The sequence below is a fragment of the Chaetodon trifascialis genome, chromosome 9 (genome assembly GCF_039877785.1).
Source record: "Chaetodon trifascialis isolate fChaTrf1 chromosome 9, fChaTrf1.hap1, whole genome shotgun sequence".
NCBI lineage: Eukaryota > Metazoa > Chordata > Actinopteri > Chaetodontiformes > Chaetodontidae > Chaetodon > Chaetodon trifascialis.
The window spans coordinates 5647117-5672631 of NC_092064.1; the positions used below are offsets into that span (position 1 = coordinate 5647117).

The following is a 25515-nucleotide window of genomic DNA, read 5'->3' on the forward strand; positions in this document are numbered from 1 at the left end:
ATTCAGCTATTTGCATGCAAAATATTGTAAAGCTTCTTTGAATATTCATGATATTGTGCTTTTTTTTTTTTTTTGCATCTAAAATAACCCTATTTAATATGAATAATAAGTATTATAGACCTCTGACAGTGTAATCCAAAAATTTTTCCTGCAAAAATTCATAAAAGTCAAAGTCTGAGAGTTTATTTGGCTTTTAGTAATGAAACCTCTGTACATTGTGGAATCACACTTCAGTGACATAATTCAGTGTGGGTAGAGACAGCTCACCCGGCTCTCCTATCAGCTTAACGCCGTAGAGACACACACCATTTTCTTTTGATGGATCGCTCAGTAATCATTATGGAGGCGCCGTGGCCTGGCCTACTTCTTGCTGCTCCATTATCCATACGTGGCCTATTTCTGTGGTCCGAGCTTTATGGCCTCACAGAGTGATCTGATGGCATGAAAATGTCCAGCAGCCAAGTGTATATCTATAGGCTGACACCCTGGAGGCTCCCACATCACACTGGAAGGACTCATCCCCTCAGACAGCAGAAAAAAAAAAAAAAACTTGTGGAACCTGAGCCACATGCAGTTAAACGTTCACTCATCTTGGCTTAGTTCAGGGAGGAACGTCCATCATCAGACTCAGGTAGTGATGTCACTTCACTTGGTGACACACAATCTGCAAAATTGGAAATAGAAATGATTAATTTTGCACAACAATGCTTTGAAACTCAGTCACATTTTACACTCTCTATCGTTAGTTTCATTTTAAGCCCAAGTAAATAGTCATGTATAATTTATGAAAATATATATATTATTTTTTTGAACTAGAAAACAGAAACATTCATCTTCACATATGCTGAACTGTGTGATTGATGACAAATTTCACATTTTTGCATTTTCAGTTCACCTGCTGTGCTCTGACTGAACGACTCTTAAAGGGACAGTACATTTCTCTCACTTACCTGTTGTGCGTTTCATCTGTCTAGATTATTTTGGTGTGAGCTGCAGAGGTCTGGAGATATTGGCTTTGGAGACATCTGTCTTCTCTCAAATATAATGGAACTGTGTGTGTGTGTGTGTGTGTGTGTGTGTGTGTGTGTGTGTGTGTGTGTGTGTGTGTGTGTGTGTGTGTGTGTGTGTGTGTGTGTTCTGTTAAATATCCTTAGCTTATCTGTGTTTGGTCTGACACATGACTCAGTTTATTAACCACAGCCACTTCTTAGGAACTTCTCTGCTGTGAACTTTGAAACTATACTAACATTAACACTGGCCCAACCCTAACACACATTCAGGCAAAGCTTTATTTGTCGGTTTATTCAGTCCCACAGAACATCACTGAATCAACAGCAGGGGGTAAATGCACAGTTGGCATCGCATAAGACAAGAGGACTGCTGAGATTTCAGACTGAAGTTTTGAGGCACACTCCAACTGAGGATTATAAAAACTCTTAACATGGAGGCCTCATACGGTGAGTTATTCTAAGCTGTTTAAAAATACTTTAAAAATGAATGAATGTGAATGAACTGGAGATCATGAATGCTTGACAGGTCCAGAGCTAAGTCTGTCCCAGGTGGTCGTGCTGTTACTGGGTGAGAAGCGGAGTGGGAAGAGCACAGCAGGGAACGCCATCCTGGGAAAACCAGCCTTTCACAAAAACACAACTCGCAGCTCCAGAGAGAATGGCACCGTCTTTGGAATACAAGTGAATATATGGGTTTACACTTTGGATTTACTCAGTTTGAACCAAATCTGGTCTTTACTGACTTTATCTAAATTTGATCAACCAGGTGTCAGTGGTGGACACCCCGGGGTGGCTGTCCCGCGTCACCACTCCAGACAGAGTGTCCCAGGAGATCTGCAGAGGTCTGACCCTCTGCCACCCAGAGCCCCACGCCATCCTGCTGGTGCTGCCCATCATCTTTGGCCAAGAGGAGTGGAAGGCCATGGAGGCCCACATCAGACTGCTCCAAACCCCCATCTGGCAGCGGGCCATACTCGTCTTTACCCATGGAGACAAGTTAGGTAAACTAATGATCATTTAATTGTATCTGATATGTTATCACTGGGCTGCACGGTGGCACAGCAGGTAGTGCGCGCCTCACAGCAAGAAGTTTGCATGTGCTCCGGCTTCCTCCCACAGACCAAAAACATGCTCATTACGTTAATTGATGACTCTAAATTGTCCGTAGGTGTGAGTGTGAATGTTTGTTTGTCCTTGCATGTGGCCCTGCAATTGGCTGGCGACCGGTTCAGGGTGTACCCCGCCTCTCGCCCATTGTAGCTGGGATAGGCTCCAGCCCCCCGCAACCCCGAAAGGGATAGGCGGTATAGATAATGGATGGATGGATGTTATCACTGTCACTGTTTAACTATATGTTAGTGTCTCTTTGCTCTGAGTGCTACCTGGTCTGTTTTGTGTTTGTTCATTTGTGAAGTCATTTGTCTTGTTCATTTATATTCCCAGTGGTTTCCAACCTGGGGTGTGGCACCCTGAACTCCCATGATAGATATGAAAGGTCACATCACAAGATGATCGAAAAAAAATACATTGCATTTCAGTTTGTAATGATGGGACCTCTATCTTGTCTTTCTATCCATGCAAGCATAGAATTTAGCTGTGGACTCCTGTGGACTACTTTAATAACAGTTCTTTGGCCCCTCCACTGAGGTTTAACCGGTGAGATCATTTTTGCTGCAGGGGGCCTGCCTGTTCAGGAACACATAAAGCAACAAGGTACAGCTCTTCATTGGCTGCTGGAGCAATGTGGGAACAGGTACCAGGTTATGACCAACCAGTCCAGGACCTCAGAGGCTCAGGTTACAGAGCTCTTTAAGAAGATCCAGAGGATGATGGAGGCTAACAAGCACCCCAGGGAGATCCAGTATGGGATGTACACCCGACTGAGACAAGATGTGGGCATGAAGGAGAAGAGGCAGGGAAGACAAGAGGATGTAGAAAGGACAGTGATGCATGAGAGGAGGCCAGTAGAAAGGAAGGAGATCTCAGGGTTGCCATACATGGCCAGAGGTAGGTAGGAACTTCGATTCCATATTTCTGATTTTGCCCACAATCAGTTAACCAACCATTGGAATGAAATTATGTGTAAACTGTGTAAAGGGTGAAAACCACTGCACTGTGTGTCACTGCAGCACTCCCAGTAAGGCCAGTTGGTTTAAAGCCTGTTCTTAGCCTCATCCTGCTGGGAAGGAGGAAGTCAGGAAAGAGCTCAGCAGCTAACACAATCCTGGGCAGAGAAGAGTTCCAGGTTGCCAAAAAGACCACCAGGTGCTCTGTTGGCCATGGGACAGTATCAGGGCAGCCTGTCTGGGTGGTGGACACCCCTGGGTGGAGTCTGTTTGGTCTGGCCAGTCCCAAGCAGGTCAAGCTGGAGATCAGTCAGAGCCCCTCCCTCTGCACTGTGAGGAGCAAAGTGTGCTTCCTGTTGGCTGTGCCGGTGGGCTCGTTCAAAGAGAAAGACAGGAAAGCTGTGGAGAGCTACCTCAGCATCCTGGGGAATGATGTGTGGAGAAGAACTGTGGTGTTGTTCACCTATGGAGAGGAGCTGAGAGGAAGGACAGTGGAGGAATACATCAAGACGAAGGGGGAGCCTCTGCAGTGGGTGCTGGACAGATGTGGCCACCGGCATCACGTGTTTGACCCAAACACACAACACGAGACTCAAATGAATCAGTTGCTGCAGATGGTAGAGCAACTATAGAAATGATGGAACGATGACAAAAAGATAGAAAATATGTAAGAATGTATGTAAGAACTTTTATTGACTTGCACTTTATCTAACCCACCTCCACCCCTTCATCAGAGAACAAGCATCTATCATTCTTTATTAAAGTGATTGTTGTAGTATGTCAACTATTTCACTCGATCTCCTCAGCTGATCACCACCCCTCTGCCAGGCTACGTTTGTCCACTTTATTGTCATATGTCTTGTAGTTGTCACTTTTTTTTTCATGTAAGACTTCTACTGCACAACCATGTCTTATGGCAGGTTTAAATCAATCATTCAAACAAGTTATTTTCCATGTTTGTGTTAAAAGTCAACATTGTCTCATTGCCATATTTGTGTTTGACTCCAGAGCAGCACCACTGTCGGACACTATCGAAACATATGAGCTAATGATTCTGTGTCCTTGTGACAACAACCTGCTTGTTGGAGCTATGAGCTTTATTGTTTTTGTCTGTATTGTAAATAAAGTTGTGTTTAATCAAATGTTCTCAATCAAACTGACTTAATACCAGGAGCCAGATGTGTTAGTTCAGGAGTACTGGACTATGCCCTGCAGCACACTTTAGTGAGTGTACTGATAGTTTGCTGTATCTGTGCTGTTGCCTTGCCCGGTGTGATTGGTGGTTGTAGCTCCTGTCCTCCAGGTGGAGGTGGTGTAGGACAAACAGGCAGAGTTGACTTCTCGAGGTTGTCACAGAAAGGGGAAGATGAAGAAGCAGTGATGCGGCTCGTGTGTCATCAGGGTTAAGATGTGTCTGTTGTCACAGCTGTTTGTTGAACAGCGAGATCTCTATGAAGGTGAAACATCACACTGAAATTTAAGTGTGTTTTAAAAGCCCTTTTAACATTTTCTGGATTTAGAACTTCTTCGACTGGTAATATGTTGAAAACACATGAGCCTTTGGTTTATTTCGTGAAGCCTTCACTTGGTGCCTAATAGGCCTTCTGCCAGGACTGTTTACAGACTGAGCTCTGTTAACACCTTCTGACTCTCCTGTTCCATTAAATGTCTGAAGGTGGTACAAGTCCCTGCTTTATGACCTGCAATGCTTATGCTTAATGAGCTGCAGTGGCATCTAGTTAAGAGGCAAAGTGTTAGCCAAAGTCTGGAGGATGAACAGCAACTGATGTCAGGGGCAGACTGTGGGGCTGCAGGTGTCTGCAAAAATCTGCACGTAGAGTCAGTAGATGGAGCTGGTTGGTGCTGGCTGGGGGTGCTGCTGGCTACCAGAAGAAGCAGGTGAAGGCTGGGACCACAGCTGTCAGGGGCTGTAGATAGATGTACATTCTGAGGCTAAATACGTCTGGAAAGAGGTGAAGGTGAGTGGAGAGTAAGGGGAATGTTGTCTGCTGCAATCTGCCAGAATGGGCAGGTGGAGGATGAGGCTGCGGGTTTCTGCAGAGACTGACGAGTGTGGGAAGAGATAGTTACTGTGAAGCGAGGCAGAGGTTGGATGTGTGGCTATGTAGAAAAGGCTGGAGGGTGGCGGAGGTTGCAGGTGTGGTGGGGCTGTTCAGCTGGCTAAAAGAAGTTGTAGTTGGAGGCTTAGGCTGCACCTACCTGAGTCTGACAGTAGCAGTTGGTGCTGAGGGTACCTGGAAGAGGCTTCAGACAGGAGCTGGAGGTTCAACATGAATAATTGCTAGAACATGCAGGTGGAGAGTTGTGCTGCAGTTGTCTTCTAGAATCTGCAGGTGGAGGAGGTAGGTGGAGGTTCAGGCTACATGTGTCTTGCTAGTATATGAAGGTGTAGAAGAAGGCTGCAGGTTGCTGGCACAGGCTGCAGGCAGGATCTGGAGGCGGCTGTGGGTGAAGGTTTTGTTTGCAGCCATTTGAAATAAATCATTTGAATTGTGTGATGTTGGCTGGTCTTTAACCCTTTCAAATCTGGCAGAGGTATAATGAGTGGTGCGGTTGGGGGGATGTTATTTATACTGCATTGTCATAGTTACACCATGGAGAAAGATAGGCTGAATATTTATTGCAAACGATAAAAGACCATAATAAAAGAAAAGAACAAAATTGTAGGCAGTGGAAAGTATTTACACCTATCACAACCTGCAAGAAATGAGCCAATGAAAAGTACAAAATGAATAGTTACAGTTATAGCTGAAGCATCAGAAGTATATCTATTTATTAGATAATAAGTTAGGATACATTCTGAAGTAAAAAATAAATAAAAATACATAAACAATACTTCAATAATAAATCAACCGTCACTATTATGTATGTTTGTTTGTTTTATTTTTTTTAATGATTTAATATGAAAACAATCTCAGGTTGTTCCTATTTATTTATTTATTTATTTATTCATTTATTTATTTAAAGCAATCTCAGGTTAGGGATCGACTCCTTGCTATTGGTTCATCGGGCGTCTGCTCCAACCAATTAAAGCTCTCTACATGAAACACATCCGCGTGACAGGGAAGTTCAACACCGGTGAATAAGCTCACAGAGAGGCTAACACGGTTGTGGACTGTTGGTAGCTACATTAGCTTCTGCGCCTCAGTCTGGCGTCACTGGAGCTGTTTAACGTTTTACTGCTGTTATTTAATTATTAATATGAAGGTGTCGCTGGCGCAAAATAACTGAGAGGTTTCTACAACTCTAAGTTAATTCAACTGTGACAGGTGCTCAGCTGGAGGAGGTCGGCTAACAATGTTTCGTGCCCTGGTATGTGGAGCTGTGTTGTTTCCAGGGCTTTTCTACAGCTGCAGGAAAATACTCAAGTACAGTTTCACACACTGGAGTGATGCCGACGTGGTTTCTGTCAGTGAGAGGTCAGCAGCGCCGACACGAGCCGTTCACCTCACCGAACCCCGTAACCTCATGCGACTGTTTAATGTTGTCTTCCAATTCTGTTCATTTATATACAGTGTGGAGCTTTATTTACTGTTTTATATTAGTTCATATAAAGAGCTGGTACATTCGGCACTTAATGCGAATGAACCAAGGGCTCGTCTCAGTTAGTACAGCTTTTATTAGAAAGTCCTCATTGTCTTCCTCTAACGTCTAAGTCAGTATGACAGGTGTCGTGTTATATGAAGAGTTGAAATTTTCCTCGTTTATCTTGTCATATGTGTGTAATATCTCGGCCGAGGACACCAAATTCGACTTCTGAGAGGCTTCAATATTTAAAGTTAGATTTTTTTAATGTATGCACTGGTGCCGATAAGCAAGACGCCAAGTAAATTAGAATGCATTTCAGTGGAGTTTCGGGTTGAAAATGTGTGCTCTCTGTCCACTTCTATTTTTGTGCATGACTGAGAAACTTAGTAAGAAACTCCTTTTTGCCGGCTCTGTTTCTTTAGGCTGGTGTCTGCCATCCATGCATCTTTGGCTACAGCAGCTGGAGTCACAGTGGTGACATCCTGCACGGACACCATGACCGACAGGTGAAAGAATCACATTTGAATTTCGAGCTTTTAGCGCTATCAGCTATCAGCCTCTTGAACCATGTGCGGCAAAGCAGCACACAATAAATCAAGTAAGTTTGCTGTCTTTTCTCATCATGTTTATTATATTTACAATGCTAATTGGACCATTCAGTCACTGGTTGGTCAATGGGTTCGTTGTGTTTGGAGCTCCCTACATGATCCATGACATCTACGCCATGTATCTGAGCCACTACCATATTCAGAAGGTCAGAGGTCAGTCCAGGTCAGACAGCAGCCACTCTCTTCAGACAGTCAAGGTTTTCCTCATGAAGGACTGGACATTGGTCCTCCATCACCTGGTCCTGCTTCTCATTTTCATGCCCATCACTCTGGTAAGTCGGGGGGGTGGGGGGGGCATCATGATCATCCTCACAGTGCGTCCACAGATGTGATTCGTCTGTTTGGCAGGAATGAACACACTGTGTCTGATTTACAGTTCTTCAGAAGAGGACTGGGTGATTTCTTCGTCGGCTGCCTGTTCACCACAGAGTTCAGCACTCCTTTCGTCTCCCTAGGAAAGATTCTCATCCAGGTGAACCATCTGGACATTATAAATGTCCCTACAAAGACTGTCACAGCTGTACCAGCCACTGTTTCACACTGTTAGGATATGATTTACAGCCATAGAGCTGTTCCACAGCCCCGTCTGAAGAATGTTGTGAATGTTTGAATAGTTGAAGGTCTGAAGGAAATACCGAGCTTGTTGCAGCTCTGTCTCAGGGACAGTATTACATTGTGTCATTTCCTTTTGCCACATTTCTCAGCAGTGACTTAACACCAGTTGAACTTAGGAAAATTGGCAGCTTTGGCAATTTTGAGCTCAAGCAGGTTGTCCATTAATCACAGGGTCACAGTGTCCTTGGGACAGACTCTGAACCTCAAACAGCTCCCAATGGTCAGATCAGCACCTCGCACGGTAGCTCACAGCCATGGTTGTGTCAATCAGAGGCCAATTGTAAAGCTTTGGATAAATGCAATTCAAACTGATCAGTGTAAAAATACTAAATGTTACAAGTAAACTGTGCAAAATGGACCTGTGGGTGTTATATTTTTACATATTGCTTACCACTGATGCATTAAAGTGGAAGCATTTCAATGTTAACTGCACAATCTCCACGGGTTGTTCATTTAGGTTTAGATGTGGTGACTGTAAAAGTCATAACAACTGATGATCATCATCTTCACTGTCCTCAAACATTCCGTGAGATGTGTGCCGTGCATGGGAGCATCAGCTTTTGTTGTCAGATTTTTGTCTTTGACACCCACCTGAGTGTGTAACAAAGATTCAAAGCTCCACAGAGTTGTTGTCATACTCCTCTTCACGTTCCTTCCTTCTCGTGTCCAGCTTGGCCTTGACGACACCAGGCTGCACAGAATCAATGGCATCATTGTCCTCTTGAGCTTCTTCACGTGTCGGATCCTGGTCTTCCCCTTCATGTACTGGATGTACGGCCGGCAGTTTGGGATTCCCCTGCACAGAGTGGCCTTCCATCTGCCCCTGCAGTGCAATGTGGGTAATCTGATGATCCTGGCTCCACAAGTCTACTGGTTTATCCTGCTGCTGAGGAAAGCTAACAGACTGTACCTGCGGCACAAGACAAGGAAGGAAGATGGAGGCAATGACAGAGCGAGGAAAGACTGAAGAGTCCACCTGTTTATACAACAAGCTGGTCGTACACTGAGACTAATGATGTGAGTGTTAGGGCCACTGTTTTTGGTCACTGTGCCCCCTAACCTTTGCCCTAATATCATCAGTGAATTATCATTATCTGTGAATTTGGTCAGATGTTACCGAGACAAAAGTATCTTGTGTTACAGCTACTACAATGCACTGTTAAAGCATTACTACCTGCAGAGGATATTTTTGTATAAACAAAGCAATGACCCTTTAATTAATAAACTTATTAAATTATGCATTGATACTGTGTTTGGTGGTGTTTGTGAGGGGACACAGTGGTATGTGTGTATGTATGTCCCAAAAACAAAAGGAGCCCCAGGTGCACAGTAGATTTATTTGTACATTTTACTTGCAAATTTATCCTCTAGCTCAAATTAATGAACGGAAAGACGTTTGCTGTGATGTACTGGCGTTTCATTAACTCCTCAACTGTCTGTAAATTAGGCAAGTACAATGTATGACACTGACAACCGACAGTATGTCCTTAGTTTATCAGCAAACAGAATCTGAGCATTTCAAAAGCTTAATGCTCCGAGAGAAAACATGAGAAATCAGTGTGTCTTAAGCTGCCGACGACACAAGCTGAGCAATCTTCTGCTGCAGCACAGCCTTCATCTCCTGGTTCTCCAGGTTGTCTGTGATGGTGGAGAAGAAGTGTCGGGTGTTGTCGCTCTCCAGCGGGCTGCTGCTGTGAGGGAAAGCAGCCATGACGGCCTCATAGTGGCTGAGGATCTCCAGACTGGACAGGAACAGTTGTTCACACTGGCCTCCTGGCATCATCACCTGGGACAAAGAGATTAACCACTGAGACTCTTAATCCAGATTCAGCAAAATAAATACATTAGAAGATGCTATACTATATTTGGGGAACTTTTTGCCATCAAAATATCATCTGTTGGCATCTTATTTCTGAAATATTGGTCTTTTGACATTGAGGAACTCAACTATTCGAACTCTCTGTAAGGCAAAATAAGATGTAGGCAAACAACTTTAAATTACTATTTGTGTGATTCTCAGCTGAAGATCCTTTTTGTTTTTGGTGGTCACACGTAAAAAGTCTAACTCCATGATATTTAGCGAAGGGTCACTGTTGCGGTGTTTACTGTTTTTGCAAGCTATACCTGCATCACAGGTGATAGTTGATACTAAAGGTTAACGCCTTCCAGCCAATCAGAATCTAGAGAGTATGACATTTAATAATTCATACCTGGATGTGCTGAACATGGCAGAAGAGCTGGCTGAGAACAAAAAGGACTTCCTGGCAGGGAACAGTCTCCTCCTCTTCCATTTGTGACTCTTTTGATTTCAGAGGGGAGTCTTCTGCTTGTTCACTGTCTTTGTGAGAGTCTTTGGACATTTTAGGAGATCTGACTGAAGTGCATGAAGGATTGGAGTCTCTCGATGCTGGCCTTTTGGGAGACGTCAAAGCATCAGATGAAGGAAGAGGCAGCTTGGCTCTTATCGAGCTCATCATCTCCCTCACAGCGTGGGCGTATAACCTGCCGACGTGTGCCCAGCCATCCGCTGGCAGCCAGTGGGAGCAGCTGGACCCGCAGAGCAGCTGAAGGACTCGAAGCAGGAGGACAGACAGGCGGAGCTCACAGGAAAACCTCCTCAGGTCCAGGAGGGGCAGATACTCCACATACTCCAACGAGAAGGGGACGTGGAGGCGGCCTGAGATGATCAGCTCCCTCAGGACTCTCAGCAGTCTGGTCCACTGGGAGACGCAGCACCAGGGCAGGGTCTGGGTCAGAGCCACCAGCAGGCCTTTGCTGAACATGCCGACATGGTCGACCCGGCGCTGGTCCAGAGAGAGATGGGACAACATGGTGGACTGCAGGGAGTCCGATATGGAGCAGCACTCCATCCAGGCCAAAAGACCTGTACCCTGGCCATACTGAGGCAGATCCAACCCCGACCACTCCTACAGAGGAGAGGGAGACATAAACAAACATACATTAGCAGGAATGGTTACACAATGACAAAGAAACGAAAAAGGGCAGTGCAAAACTTGACCAAAAAAAAAAAAATCATACAATCCTCCTTTTTATTTATTCAGGAACAAACAGTATCAGCTGTGAGCAGCAGTGTTTAATCCTGCTGTCAGCTGGTCTGGTCCAGCTCAAAGCACAAAGTTCACACAGCTTATCATCAACTATTTGTAGATTAATTTGCAGCATTTCTGAAACAAACAACAAGCAACAAACAGAAGACCTTGGCTGGATCCAAAAGGTCAGCAGTGCACAACTGAGCCACCAACACATGTCCTTCTGTTTTGATGTAACTGTCAGAGCCCAGTAAGTGATGATGACCAGAGGCTACACGCACTTGACAACTTAAATAATTACTACAACAATTATTTGATTATCAAAATAGTTAATTTTATTTATTTTCAATTAACTGACTGACTGAACCTTCACTCAGGCCCACCTGTCATTAGTTGTCATGCAGTTAGTTATTATGAGTGACTGAGTGATCAAAGCTCCCTGCTGTGCAAACTGGATTTCATGGATAAAAGAGGTAGGGTCCCCCTTTATAGTCCATCATAACAGACACATTATGCAAAAGGATGTTGCATTTAGGCAGGAAGGCTTGGTGGGGAGTCTGTGCATGGATGATGATACCTTGTTCTTTTTGTACATCTGATTGCCTTTAAAAGAAACTGAAGATTAAGTTGAATCCAGAGGAATTCTTACCTGCTCAGGTAGATCACACACAGTCAGCAGAGACAAGGGCACCTCATGTTTAAAGTGCTCCCCCCAAACTGGCTTCAGGTGGAAACGAACAGTCCAGTCCAGTTCCTCCATCTTGTTGTAGAGCCAGAAAAGAGCTCTGGACCAGCTGCTGGGGATGGCTGCCACCTCTGCACCCACCACCTGCCCAAGTGTGGTCAGCACCGACACCAGCAGCTCCTTGGTTTCCATGGACCAGTGGTAGGCAGTGCCCTCTGATGGCTGCTCCCAACACCTTGCAGAGATTTTGATGGATTTATTGTTAAATTTAGTGAACAGTTCAGAAATTAAACAATGGAGTAATAGAAGGTATGTGGATCTGGACTGAAGGCCATAAAAACACTCATCAAACAAACCTGAGTGTCTGGTTGAGCAGCTGGCACAGGACATAGAGAAGGGGAAAGGGAGAGCAGTCTAACACCCAGTGAGGAGACAAGTCTGCTTCCTGGATGTCCACAGACAAAGCCGTGTGGAGGAGCTGCAGACTCAGTTCTATATCAAAGGAGCTTTGACCTGGACGAATACAAAGAATGAAGTTGGAGGAGATGGAGTCAAAATGATTTCCTTTACATAAACACATGATGGAAACATTTCTCACAAGGACTCCTTAAAGCTTCACCAATCAGTATAGTTTAAAATAACAACTACATGTGACGTGTAAAGTGCTGCTTCAAAGGACAAACCCACAGATAATTATGACCTGACTGTGCAGCTCCACAGAGCGTTCAGTGTTTGTCACACCAGTGCTGATACTTGTGAAGCTGATAATAGCCATTTTAAAAACAAACCTGTTATCAAGGAGGATTCTCTTGAACATTACTGTATGTTTCATTAAAAGGCTGACATCAGCTTCATAGCTGTCTCATTAACATGTCATGTATAGGTGCACATGTGCACTTCTGAAACAAAGAAGATTCACTAACCAATATTTAAGCCTGGAAGGAGATAAATTAGCAGTTAATGAAGTTTTATAGCATGAATATCACAGGACGCTCACCCATCGTGGAGAGGTTAGGCAGGACGAAGATGTTCACAACCTCCTGAGGTGGCACAAAGCTTTGCCTGCTTTCCTCTCCCTCAACTGTCATGACAGGCATCATGAGCAGACCCAGACACTTGAGGAGCTGCTCTTTTTCATTGGCTGCCAATGACTTGGTCTTGATGATGTCCCGTAGACACCTGCAGAATAGACCACTGCCACTCAGAGCATCTGTTCCTTCACCTACACTTTCCTCTGCCTCTTCTTCATCATTTTGAGTTCCATCTTTTCTTTCCCTCTGTCCTCTGAGTCCAGGCAGCTGCTGCAGGATCTTAGCCATAAGAGAGAAAGCACCTTTATTGAAAATAGCTGAGTGACAACAAGACTTAACAGCAGCCTCTGGGTTCTGAAATGCAACTCTTGCTACTAAAGAGACCGCCGTGTTCAGATTGCCCTGTGACGCCGCTGCTGACGCTCCACCTCCTTGGATGATGCAGTTGAAGGCCATGTTGAGCTCCTGTTCAAACCCGTCAGTCACAGCAGAGGGGACAGAACACCCAAAGAACCCCCTGCTGGACAGTCTCTGCATGGCAGCCAACGCTTTGTTCTTGTCTTTTAAGGAAAGGGCAGAGAAAATGTCTGCGATGACTTTCATCAGCTTCCTGCAGTGGCTCACGTTTGTGCTCTCACTGTGGAGTTTGCTCATGAGGGTGGAGGTCAGTTTGATCAGCGTGTCGCACTGCTGGAAGGCTGCTTGGTTCTTTTCCAAGCAGTCCACCCAGTGCTCCTCACAGGCAGCCCAGCTCTTCTCACTGGCAAATAACATCGCAAAGTTCTGATAGTCGTCCAGGCGGTGACTGATGATGATCGCCGTGACCCTTGCATTCACCTGTGGGCTGCTCTCTGTAGCAGAGAAAGCCAGTGACTCCAGCAAACCTCTGAGTATATTCTCAGTCGTTTCAGGCACGCCTGCTTTCTGTAGAGCTGTCAGGACTCTCTGGACACTTTGTTCTAGTTTGAATGCTGAGTAGCTAGGATTGGTGCTGTCACACGCTTTCACAAGCCCACTGCTTTGCCAAAACTGGGCAAGCTCTGTTATGATCTTCAAGGCTTCACCGAGCTTCATCTGGCTGGCTTGAAACTGAGATGGTGTGTGAGAAGCACGTAGGTCTCTCTGAGCCTCTTGAATAAGTTCAGGACTCAGTTTCTCATCATTCCTTTCTCTGATGCTGGCAACTTTAGACAGGATGTGTAGCTTGTCTTTGGGTGGAAGGATGACTGCTTGGTCTATCAGGAAGGTTGTGTATAGAGCATCAAGAGAAACAGAGAGGGCCTGGAGGCAAAGGTCTGCTGTAGATATGTGATCTTTAATGTCTTTAAGTGCTTGAAGGAGAATCTGCAGAATATCAGCGGGTGGTGACGATGCTGGCAGATCTGATGGGTCTATCTTTAACCTCTTGGCAGCCTGAGGGGACAGACTGGAAGACTCAGAGGAGAGACGAGCAAACTGTCTAGCAAACATTGTCTCTATGCTATCGTCTCCTCCCACTTTCCCCTCATCTAGGCCTTTCCACAGTTCCCACCACACCTGGAGAAACAGTTGGGCATCATCCTCTCTAACAGGGCTGGTCCTCACGTGCTGCACTAGCCTTTCAAGCTCAGTGCAGATCTGGGAGTGAGGAAGATGTAAGAGGAAACTGGCAAATGTCTGAGCAGCTGCCGTCGACTTCACCACTTCCAGCAGGACAACATGGTTGACCTCAGGGAGACTGTTCTGGAGGGGGAAGAAAGGGTTCTCCCTCCAGGCAACCTCCACGTCCTCCCCAGTCTCCCTGCACAACACCTTCAACCACACAACACAAACTACTTTCTTTATCCAGCTGGCAGATGTTGTGGTGGGACGTGCATTGAGTTTGTCTTGTCGGCAGATTTCTCTCACTGCGTCCAGGACTGGATGTCCCACCCTGCTCCAGTCAGCCTTCTGAAGTGAGGACAGGGTTGAGGGGAGACATAGCTTTTCAGCCAGGAGGAAAGCACCCTGAAGAACGGCTGAATCTGAAAACACAAGAGCAGACGCCAAAACTACGTAAAGGAACAATGTTTCATTATTTCAAAGAAACGGAATAAAAGAATAGTGATGCACTGCCAACAAAGCAATTATGTAACTGTGAAAGCTAACAGGAAACAACTAGGACTGCAATGAGCACGTATTTTCATTATCAATTGGTGATTATTGCCTAATGGTTTTATCTATAAAACGCCAGTGATAAATGTCCCTCATCATCTCCCAGAGTCAGAGGTGGCTTGTTCAAAAAGACAAAGGTGGAACAGTACATTCTTTAAATAAGACAGGAATGAAAGCAGCAAATCCTCAAATTTAAGAAACAGGAATCAGATTATTGTTTTGCTTGTAAAAACAATAAAAGATCGTCAAAACAATAATCCACTAGCTTTCTGTAGGTTGACTAACTGATTAATGGACGATTCACTGTTTCAGCCCCTCAACATTTATTAATATAACATCAATAAATAACAGTTTACCATAACTTCTGACAAAAAAAAAAGAAGATAGTTTCACCTTATTTTCTAATCTGTAAAAACGCGTATCTTTTGGAAAATGTCATATCTTCTGTTACAGGAATTGTTATTAGCCTATTTTCAACTCATTATAGGACTAACTCATAAAACAGATTCTGTTTGCACAAAATGTAATGTTTAACTCTCGAAATGCTTTCATTGGTTTCGCCCATTATGCCGAGTTTCAGACCGTTTCATCTGACTGTAGCTACATTAGAAAAACAGACTTCAGTCTTATTTTTGCTGATAAGCAGCCAAATTAAAAAGAAAAGACCACAAATTAAATGAAGCGTCGTGTGTCCATATAAGGGAGAAATGTTTCAGAAATAGCTATATTACAGGAAAAACTTCACGTTACCTTTGTTCATCATCAACGTCACAGATGCAGGCAAGATACTTGATTTACGTTAGCAAGCTAATTTAGTCCGGCTTTCAAAGCCCATTCATGAGCTGCTGCGCAGAGTGTCGGTCCAAACAGTCTACCAAGTCCACCAAATCACTGCCACTACACAATACACCGCAACGTAGCCTGTCAAACAGATAAAGTCCGTCAATATGATACGCTTTATTCACTGCTTCACGAAAGCATGTCAACGATTTCGTATAGAGCGCTTCCCTGTTCCGCATCCGCGTGTCCAATCACAAGAGGGACCCGCTGCTGTCAGCTGGTCAGTTACCTTCACAGCGCCTCCACAGGACGGAGTCGGTACTGTAGCTTTGATGGCGTAAACACGAAACCGACTGATCAGTTCTCAGTAAGTTCTTGCTAAATGTTTTTGGAACAAACTAGTTTACACCGATCATACATCCAAAGGATAAAACAGCAGTATTTAGGAAACAGTCTTTCCTTGTATCATTTTAAATATTACAGTTTCGTAACTGTGTGAGTGCTGCACATGTTTTAAAGTGATTTGTCAGTGACATTTTATCTGCCGAACACGTGACGCGAGAGGCGGGCACTGCCGGGTCTCCGGCCAAACAGGTTCTCTTTCCTTTATAGTGAAAATGAAAGTATCCCGTCAACTGTGAACAACTCACTGCTTTACTCCAGCGACGAAACTCGACTGCTACCCTTCCATAATCATGGGCCTGAACATAAAGATACTTATTTACTTGTGCCTATGTTCAGGTAAGTTACTGTCTTCAGCCTTGTTGAAGATTGCGGTGTTTTGGAGCTTTTGGTCCACCATTCTACACTGTATTATACAATACTGTACAGTACTCTCATATACTATAGAGCACTACATTGCACAATACTATACTATAGCCTACTACACTGTGCTGTACTATACTACAATGTACTGTACTATACTACAGTATACTGTACTACATGTGAGCTGATCAAACTGTTCGCTTCTGTTTGTCTCTCAGTTGTGCAGTGTGTCCATCACATGTCATGGCTGCCTTGTCAGTTCATAGATGAGCGTGTGTTTCGGAATAATGATGGCCACACCGAGACTGAGCTCATCCACAGAGAGGCGATGCTGCAGTTTGGCCAAACAGGAGACGCTCCTATTAACCCTCATGCCATCACCTTCCTAGTCACTGGTAAGACTCGGTTTAGACAGCTGAAATGAGTTAGAGACTGAAAACGACTGTAATCTGTTGTATTCTGTTCTGTTCTAGGATCGAAGTTGGACCTGCGGCGATACGTAGAGGAAGTGGAACCAGAGCAGCTAGATTGTGAGCTGCGTAGGTACAGTACAGAAGGCATCCATGTCCGCTGGCCAGTCCAGGCGGCGAAGGAGTACAACCGCTGGTTCAGCTGCACCATCAAACACACCAAGGGCCTGTTCACAGTCACCAGCTTCCTCAGACACCCGTCTGACCAGCCCCCCACAGGAGAGCAGGACTACCGCAGCTGGTCTGTTATCGCGGACAGAGAGACACTCACTACAACAGGTAACGCTCACCACAGTCTGTATTCATTTGGTACTGCAAGGTGAATATCAGTCCCGTATTAATCCCACTCTGTGTTCACACCTAAAATCTTTGTCTGTCCCATCTGCCTCTGTCTTGTCATGTCTGTCTCCACAGCTGTCATGGTCATTCAAACACAATCTCCATCAGTGAAGGCAGGCCTTGGTGCCCAACAAAAGCTCCACTGCCAGTTTGCTGTTGACCACAAAGGGCCGAATGTCACTGTGGAGTGGCACTGGCAACACCGTGGAGAGAGACGCAAACTGTTCAGCCATACCAGCCGTTCAGGGCAGAGCCAGGGGACGGGTGTCAGGCTGAAGAGCCTCGCAGGTGGAGATGCGTCCTATACTCTCCCCTTCACCAAGATGAGCAGTGAAGGGACATATGCTTGTTCCGTGTCAGTGAATCCACTGTTCGCCAGTCTGGACTTAAGTCTGCATATCGAAGGTGAGGAAGAGAGAGGATGTAAGCATCAAATGTCAGGCGGACGGAGCTACTGATGGTCTTATTTTGACCATTTGTTTTTTCTCTCAAGTGGACCTTGAGTTGTTCTTGTCAGACTTCTATTTACAAAGTCAAGAGTGAAATTTTCAACATTATCATCATTATTATTATTAACAGTAGTAGTAGTAGTAGTAGTTATAGTAATAAATATAACAGTCAGATAAGCAGTACTAAACTAGTACTAATACTTAATATATTAATTCTAATAATATTTACATTAGATTTCATTTTTTAGCAGCCTTTAATGAACCCCATTTCCTGTAAATGCTTAAGGTGACACCCTGACAAAAGAGCATGTGTGTAGTGGTCACAGCTTGTCTGCAGTGACAGCAGGATGGAGAGGAGTGACCGCTGAGCCAGTTTTTAAAGAGCAGAAGTTACAGCTGAAAAGATTAGCAAACTGACTTTGGTGCATTTCATGAATGTGGACAAAGCCAAGTTGCAACATGCTTGTAGTTTTTTCTGTGCCCACAAAGGAATAGTTGTTTCATTTTGTCACAAAGGTTTCAGTTTCTAATAGCAACTGTTGTAGTCGCTGATTTGTCTTAGAATATGCACAGTAAAGACCAGGAACATGCTTAGAATATAGATGATATAATAGATAGAATAAATGTGGAATGAGGGGATACCCCAGACATGACTTCAGGACTGTGGCTCTCTATTTCTTCTCCAGGCGCAGTGACTTCTGGAGTCTCCAGGAAGTCACTGCCAAGAGATAGTCCGACACATAACCACCCATAAAACCACTCATGCACTTTTTTTTTATTATTATTTTTTTTACAGCATTAACAAACAGGATATAACGTGTTTATCATTGAGCTTTGGGGGTGCTGGTAGGCAGATTTTGTGATCTGTCAAAAGAGCCAGGCTAGCTGTTTTCCCTTGTCTTTTGTGCTAAGCTAAGCTACGCACTCTGCTGTCTCTAGCTTCATATTGAACGTACGGATATGAGAGGTAGCATCAATCTTCTCACCTTACTCTAGATGAAAGACAGTGAGTGTGTTTCATAAACAATCAGACTATTCCTGCTTATCCTCAGTTCAGTCAGCATTCAGCAAAGACAGCTTTACTCTGTAGTTCATCCAGGCCTCACTTCTTAGCTTCTGTACGTTAACAAGCAGTATGAGGCTGCAGCTGACCATATTTTCATTATCTCTGAATCTCTCAATCAGTCTATAAAATGTCAGAAAATAGTTTCCTAGAACCCAAGGTGATGCTCAAAATGTTGAACTGCCATGAAAATGCTGATTTCATGTTCTTCTCTCCTCAGAGGCTCCCCGTGTCTCCCTCAATGTTGGACCCGTTCTCTCTCTGCAGCAGGACGAGGAGCAGAAGGTTGTTTGCGAGGCAGCGAGTTACTACCCCCTGGATGTGGAGATAGTTTGGTATGAGCAGGACCCGGCAGTGTCAGGCCAGAGGGTCGGCGCTTCACTCCCCAAAGTGCTCCAGAACATTCTGCTATCCAGCCACAAATACAACCAGGACAAGACCTACTCGCTGTCGGCTTTCTTCTACTTGCAGGCTTCGCTCAGGAACTCAGGGAGACAGTTTACATGCAGCGTCTCCCATCAGTCTCTCAAAGTGCCCATCAGAAAGAGCTTCATCCTGACTGTGGAAGGTGAGGATACTGTCAGCGCAGTACCATGAGCCACCAGACGGTGGCAGCAGAAGAGCATATCTGACACCTACTGGAACAACATGCTTGTCTGTTTCCTCCGCTCAGAGCCAAGCAGCTGGATGTTTACCCTCGCTGTTGGCTTCGTGATAGTCGTGCTGCTGGTCATCCTGTATGTGATGCTGCCCCTCCTGCACTCAGGTGAGTGAGAGGACACACAATGACCCGCGTGTGTGAGAGGAGCCTTTGAAATGAGTCCAAGCTTTCCTCATAAGGAAAAAAAGTTTGATTTAATTTAGCCTGATTTAAACACATGAGATTCAAAGGGAGGAGGGGTTCATGAGAGGTATCACTCTCACCACTGCTCATGTCACGTATGTGTGCATGAATTACAGACCATTGTCATATGAAGTGCTGATGAAGTGTCGATGTCTGAAAGAGTGATTATCATTTATTTTCTCCACAGCAAGAAAACAATCAGCAAAGGTAAGATGACAACAAAATTTATGTTTTGATGAAACCATCATCATGAGTACACATGTAATATTCAATCTGTGTGTGTGTGTGTGTGTGTGTGTGTGTGTGTGTGTGTGTGTGTGTGTGTGTGTGTGTGTGTGTGTGTGTATGTGTGTGTGTGCTCTGAGCAGAACAAACCATACTGAGCAGACCAGCAGCAGTGAACCCAGACTGTTCTCCTGACTCCTTCCTCAGTCATATTTATGTTAGAATGTCTCAGACATTCGATTCTGGTTTGTTCTGTTAAAATGAACCTGGGTTTCTGTGAAACTGAATGCATCTTTCATGTTGATTGATTTTGCTGATGTTTTAAGTAAATGAAAAAGAAATAAAGAAATGATTGGTCTCCTGGGTGAACAGTAATGCAGACATTATTAACTGGTGGAAATTGTGGAGTTTTGGATCCTACTAGTGAGACTGTCAAAACACACAGATTCAAACAGATACAAATCTCTTTGTGTGCATGATGTCCATTAGAGGGAAAACCAATACAATGAGGGACAGACGACTAAACAAATTAAATAATCACAATCAGCTTGTATCAGCTTGACTTACTTTTAATTGAAACTTCTTGTGAAACTAAGAACAGCTGCTACTGTCTACTGCTACACCAGACTCCATTCACTAGAAACCAATTTTATCATTGTAAAACACACTTCATTCAAACTTGCAGAAAATAACATAAAACTCACCCAAACTTCTTGGTTCCTCTATTCATTGTTCCAGCAATCATCACTAGCTCAGCTTTGGTTTAAATGAACCCTTAATTCACTGAATCAGGAGAGGGCGGACATCATAGGAGCAGCGGGGAAAACAGCACCAGAGCACTGTGACATCAAAGTCAGGAATCATTTTCACTGGACGTTATGGTCAGAGAGAGTTAAGTATGTTGGACTTCAACAGATTTTTCCAAGAAAAAAAAAAGCTATTTAACAGATAAAGGAAACTGGTTGTGTGACTCCATCGTGCAGTGCAGTCAGTGCAGCAGCTCAGGCCCACTGAGGTGGAGCTGCTTTTTTTAATATCAAATATTAATTTTCACAATAAAGTTTATGACAGTCCTCTCTTGTACGGCTATGAAGCAATGCTTTTAAGAGTGGGTCACTGTTCTGTTTGTACCATGCAAGGACAGAGGCGACATGCCACACATTCCTGCTAGCGCTCTCACTGTAGTGATCTACAGGTGGAGGTAACGTGCAAAGACGCACAGCAATGCTCCAAGAAACAGGGAGGAAGAACACTGCTAGCTAGCAGACATGGATGTAAACAATGTATTCATTAAAATATTTGAAAAATTGGATTTGCAGATGTTTTTTATGAGAAAGTGCATTTAACACGTTTGGTAGACTTCAAGGACACACATGCTTTAATGAGAACCGCCGAATGTCACTAGAACTTTGGTTTATTTACAAGAAATCTCCACCGGGCTTTTTTAATTGAATATAAAATGAAACTAGCTGATTTATTGTTAAATAGCCTAAGGCCTATAAGTGGTCCTAAGTGCAGTTGTGTGCTCTATTTATTGTTTTCATTGAGTTTCATTGTACATCGCTTGATCAAGGCATGAAAGATTTTACACAAATAAAAACTACAAAGAGAGTTTGAATATTTTTGCACAATAATCTGCAATATAATTGAGAAAATGAATGTTTAAAGAACAAACAATGGGGAGACTGAAGGTTAAATCCTTTTGCTGGATTGAGTCGCCTGATAAATGAACCTTGTTCTGCACTTTTAGCAAAGAACTTTCTTCAGCTTAAAGAGGCTCTTGAGAAATTCTTAGGTGTAAGTCTTGAAACTTTGATAAACAGGCCCTAAAGTACAGACCTTAATAGTCTTAATTAATTCCCCTTCTGTTGCTTCCTCAGCCACGCTCAACTCTGCACACACAAGTAAATCAAAGCCTCTTGTAAAACTTCCAGATGACCTCTAGAAATCCTCCGCTTTCGTGTAACATGCTCTCTCATTAGGAACACACACTCGCAAAAAACATGCTTGTAAAATGCACTGAAGCTCACTGCTTGTATATGTCAGCCGCCAGCTTTGAAGTGAACTGATGGGGAGGAACCTGAAGTTGGAGTCCACACAGAGGACACCTAAACTGGTCAGTCAGGTCTGAGTCCATTCACAGGGATAAACACAGCTTTGCTTAGACTGATACCAGATGTGTGCTTGTGTGTGAGCTGCCAGCACCCTGTGCCCTAAAGAGAAAGTGTGTGTGTGTGTGTGTGTGTGTGTGTGTGTGTGTGTGTGTGTGTGTGTGTGTGTGTGTGTGTGTGTGTGTGTGTGTGTGTGTGTGTGTGTGTGTGTGTGTGGCCCAGGTATGTTCAGAAAAGGCAAACAGAGTAAATCAGCTCTATATCTGCAGGAGGGTGAGCTGGGGAGAAAAAGGCAGAAATGTCCTAAAAAAACAGATTACAAAGCAAAAAAAAGAGCCCTGATTCACAGACAGCTCCCAAAAACTAGGAGTGTCCCAGTCAAGTTTTTTTAGTCCTGACTGATGACCTTTAATATCGGGTGCCTGAGTCTGAGCAGATATCTCTATTTCCATAAATATAGATTAAATATGTATCTGACACTGAAAACCAGCTGTAGCCTTCTGAGCTTGGCACACCTTATTTTTCTCGTTCTGATTCAGCACTATAAAGTTGATAAGCTATAATTTGAGCCTATCATGATACAAGTGAAAGCTTCAGAGTGCGACTCCTGAAATTGTTGGGAGGCAGTGTGCCAGAGAGAAGACGGGGGACTAAAAAACACTCACACTACCATGCTGAGTTGGACAATACACGGCAGAGTGTTCCACAGTGATGGAAGGAAGAGATTTGGTTTGGTTTTATTTTGGCTTATAGGGATCCATTAAAATCATCCATCACCACTAAAGACACAGACACATGCAAACAATCAATTCAAAGATCAACAATGCAGGTCACATGACCAGATACCATCAGCATTTCAAGATACAGTGCTAATGTAGCACTTTCAGATACCTTGGTCTAATTACCATAAATAAATAAACCAGCAGTGGAGATCATTTTGCCTTCATTCTCATGCCAAAGCTTCTGTTTCCATTAGTGCTGCAAAATTCTATTGCTGCCCTCTCCAAAGCACCTATTATCAATATTATTGTCTCCTGGGTGCATCACTGCAAGAAACACTACAATATTGTTCTCTGTCTGCATTCAAAACAGTGGCCACAACCATGGACACAAGCTAAGGCAGAAGTGCATTTGGATTCATGACCACAGATGCCCTTTGCAAGTCATGTTCATTGTTAATGTAAAAATATTGGTGAGTTCAGCTTTAAGGGAATGTTAAGTGTTCTGCCATGGAGGAAGGACGACCAGGATGGGTCAAATGCGGAGGAATTAATTTCATGGGAAGCATGGCGTGAAGCATGTAGTGTGCAACATGTACTGTAGTGTGATGTGATAATAAAAGTATGAGTCTTCTTCTTCTTCTTCTTCTTCTTCTTCTTCTTCTTCTTCTTTGACTGACAGGTGTCAGTTACTGTCCTCTCTCAGCTCCATCCAGATTTCCTCCTGTTCTAATGCCTCAGATGAACACCACACAGTGATTTGGTGGTCGAACACTCAGAGCCTCTTTTCTGGCTGTACATGCTGCATTGTGCAACACCTAAACATTCCTACATATGACACATCATTCCAGAGAAAATTACTATGCAAAGACCATCTTTTGACGTACAGGATGTATTTATCTAAAATGTCTAGATGGCAAACATGCCCTGGCCAAAGACATGTTTAAATAATATGCTCAATGTCACTCAGAAAGAATACTTCAGAAGACTGAATTGCCTGCACAGATCATATAACTTCCCGTGGTGTGTGTGAATGGTTCAAAGGGGTTTCCACACTGACAGCACAAAAATACAGAGGGGAAACTGTCTGATTTAGAAAAAGTAAAAACAGGCAGAAATATTGGCTGTGGCAGCTTCAGCGGGGGAAAAACACATCTACATTGCTATCAGTCCTCAAACAGCGACCACGGAAGTCCTCTGTGGGCCGGCTCTGGTTTGGTTTACAGTTACAGTGTAAAGCTGTGCTGGGAAAGCCTCACTTTACTGTACAGAATTTGCTAGTCACGTAGTTTGAGGTCTGGGTGAAACAGTAACTGTTCATTGCCGGAGATGATTCCTTAGAAACAGACAAACGTGGCTGTTGGGACACTACATATTTCATCAGTTCTGTGTTATTACAGTGACTTTATCCGGTCATGGATCTTGAAACGATAAACCGGTTTGTGAGACAGGAGGCAAGCCAGGGCCGGTGCTGGTTATCCAGCATGTAGTGAGGCACACGCACTCTAATCCCTGGATGTTGTACAGTAACTGCACAGAGAACAATAAACTATGCAGGAGGCTGCAGATGATTTAATGCTGCTCGAGCTGTACTCTGCTTGACTGCTAGATCCTTATCAATCATCTTTCCAGGTTTTCCAGGTGTGCTGTTACAGGTAACCAGAAAAATAGCAACATGAGTGTGTTGGTTAAATAAAGAGCCATCAGTCCTTTTTATGATTTAATCATGACATTTTTATTTAACCTGAGTATCTCTCTCAGTACAGTTTCTGTCTTCAAAGGTTAGCCTTCACCAACCTCACTTCTACCCCGCATTATGTGGAGCTGTCAAGGACTGTGAGTACTATGAAAAGTGAATGAATATGATAAAGTAACACAATGAAAGATCAGCCTGACAGCTTTTCAGCATTGTGGTCATTTTCTAAAAGAACACCCTGTCCTGAAGGTGCAACCTTAACAAAATGTTGTGATAATGTAATAAATCAAGATTCAAGAAGACGATCCTGCTCTTGGGTTGGTCCCATTTTCCAGTTTGGGAAGTTGTTCTTCTGGCTTTGATGTGCTTATGAGCTTTTAAGTTTTGATGTGGAAAGACGTGTTGCATTTAAAGTTTTCAAAATAATCTGGTCACTCCATGTGGACAGCAACTAGTGGTTACAACCTCCTACGATATTACAAATGACATGTGAGCGAAAAATTGATATGCAATTTGTGAATTACTGAAAAGTTTCTTACCATCAACCACACATCTACCTTTATATGACATGTGTCTGCATCTTTGATGTCAAAGTCAGGAAGTCGCCATCCAAAATTTATGCCGAAGTTGTTACTGAAGGGATGCTCATGTGAAATTTCCCTGTCAGGAACTAATTTTTCTGATTACTCCAAAACCACATGGATGCACTGTGAGAGTCTACAGCCACACGTGTAGCTATACGAGACTATATGAGGCATAATGATGATCTCCTCTAATGTCAGCATGCTAACACACTCAATGTTTCTGTCATTGCTCTCTTTATTGTACTTACACAGAGATAGACATAACAGCTAACAACAAGGACAACAAAGCTGAACAAATAAAGCTAAAGAATAGACAGGACTATTATACATGACTGTTTATATTTATGTTCACCAGTTTAGTATGTTATCATGTTAACATTTCCTAACTAAACTCAAAGAGCAGCTGAGGCTGATGGGACTGTCATTAGTTCTGCAGTTTATTTGGTCATAAACCAAAGCGTGGCTAGAAACTGGTTTGGGTTAGCCGTCTTGTTTTAACCTTTTATCACCAACTGTTTGACCTGAACTTAACAGTGTACAACTTTCATGGATTGCTTGTATTATTAAGGTACATGAATATGTAATTTTTGTATCAATTCAGTCATTGTGGTGATTTTAACAAAGAGTGCTCTGTTGTGCAGCTGTAACCTGACTTAATCTTCAAAGCTGGCAGTCAAACGATGTAATGAATCGTTGATTAAAAGCGTGTTCAAAATCAGTGCA

General features: G+C 43.7%; 3 protein-coding genes across 3 annotated transcripts; 2 read left to right on the forward strand and 1 right to left on the reverse strand.

The window, feature by feature from the left end:
* Window positions 1-6273: 6273 nt before the first annotated feature.
* LOC139336507 (TLC domain-containing protein 3A-like) lies at window positions 6274-9092 on the forward strand. Its single transcript, XM_070970641.1, has 5 exons — window positions 6274-6516; window positions 7048-7131; window positions 7286-7505; window positions 7610-7705; window positions 8519-9092. Exons 1-5 carry the CDS (start codon window positions 6395-6397, stop codon window positions 8813-8815), a joined length of 819 nt encoding a protein of 272 aa, XP_070826742.1. The 5' UTR covers window positions 6274-6394; the 3' UTR covers window positions 8816-9092.
* A 73-nt stretch (window positions 9093-9165) lies between these two features.
* gemin4 (gem (nuclear organelle) associated protein 4) lies at window positions 9166-15757 on the reverse strand. Its single transcript, XM_070971296.1, has 6 exons — window positions 15498-15757; window positions 12581-14617; window positions 11940-12096; window positions 11548-11818; window positions 10059-10775; window positions 9166-9634 (listed from the first exon to the last, which is right to left on the reverse strand). The coding sequence occupies exons 1-6, from the start codon at window positions 15508-15510 to the stop codon at window positions 9413-9415; spliced, it is 3417 nt and encodes a 1138-aa protein (XP_070827397.1). The 5' UTR covers window positions 15511-15757; the 3' UTR covers window positions 9166-9412.
* A 378-nt stretch (window positions 15758-16135) lies between these two features.
* On the forward strand, window positions 16136-20049 carry dhrs13b.2 (dehydrogenase/reductase (SDR family) member 13b.2). Its single transcript, XM_070970817.1, has 8 exons — window positions 16136-16268; window positions 16511-16687; window positions 16766-17041; window positions 17177-17506; window positions 18834-19181; window positions 19287-19379; window positions 19645-19664; window positions 19826-20049. The coding sequence occupies exons 1-8, from the start codon at window positions 16223-16225 to the stop codon at window positions 19838-19840; spliced, it is 1305 nt and encodes a 434-aa protein (XP_070826918.1). The 5' UTR covers window positions 16136-16222; the 3' UTR covers window positions 19841-20049.
* The last annotated feature ends 5466 nt before the right edge of the window (window positions 20050-25515 follow it).

What these genes read in the sequence shown, in the direction of transcription:
- LOC139336507 (XM_070970641.1), top strand. Translation starts at nt 6,395, where the DNA reads ATGTTTCGTGCCCTGGTATGTGGAGCTGTGTTGTTTCCAGGGCTTTTC. An exon ending in TTTTCATGCCCATCACTCTG is followed by an intron (nt 7,506 to 7,609) that starts GTAAGTCGGGGG and finishes TCTGATTTACAG; the next exon opens with TTCTTCAGAAGAGGACTGGG. An exon ending in TAGGAAAGATTCTCATCCAG is followed by an intron (nt 7,706 to 8,518) that starts GTGAACCATCTG and finishes TCTCGTGTCCAG; the next exon opens with CTTGGCCTTGACGACACCAG.
- gemin4 (XM_070971296.1), bottom strand. An exon ending in CTGCTCAACCAGACACTCAG is followed by an intron (nt 11,819 to 11,939) that starts GTTTGTTTGATG and finishes AATCTCTGCAAG; the next exon opens with GTGTTGGGAGCAGCCATCAG. An exon ending in TGTGTGATCTACCTGAGCAG is followed by an intron (nt 10,776 to 11,547) that starts GTAAGAATTCCT and finishes TCTCCTCTGTAG; the next exon opens with GAGTGGTCGGGGTTGGATCT.
- dhrs13b.2 (XM_070970817.1), top strand. Translation starts at nt 16,223, where the DNA reads ATGGGCCTGAACATAAAGATACTTATTTACTTGTGCCTATGTTCAG. An exon ending in AGAGACACTCACTACAACAG is followed by an intron (nt 17,042 to 17,176) that starts GTAACGCTCACC and finishes CTGTCTCCACAG; the next exon opens with CTGTCATGGTCATTCAAACA. An exon ending in CTTAAGTCTGCATATCGAAG is followed by an intron (nt 17,507 to 18,833) that starts GTGAGGAAGAGA and finishes TTCTCTCCTCAG; the next exon opens with AGGCTCCCCGTGTCTCCCTC.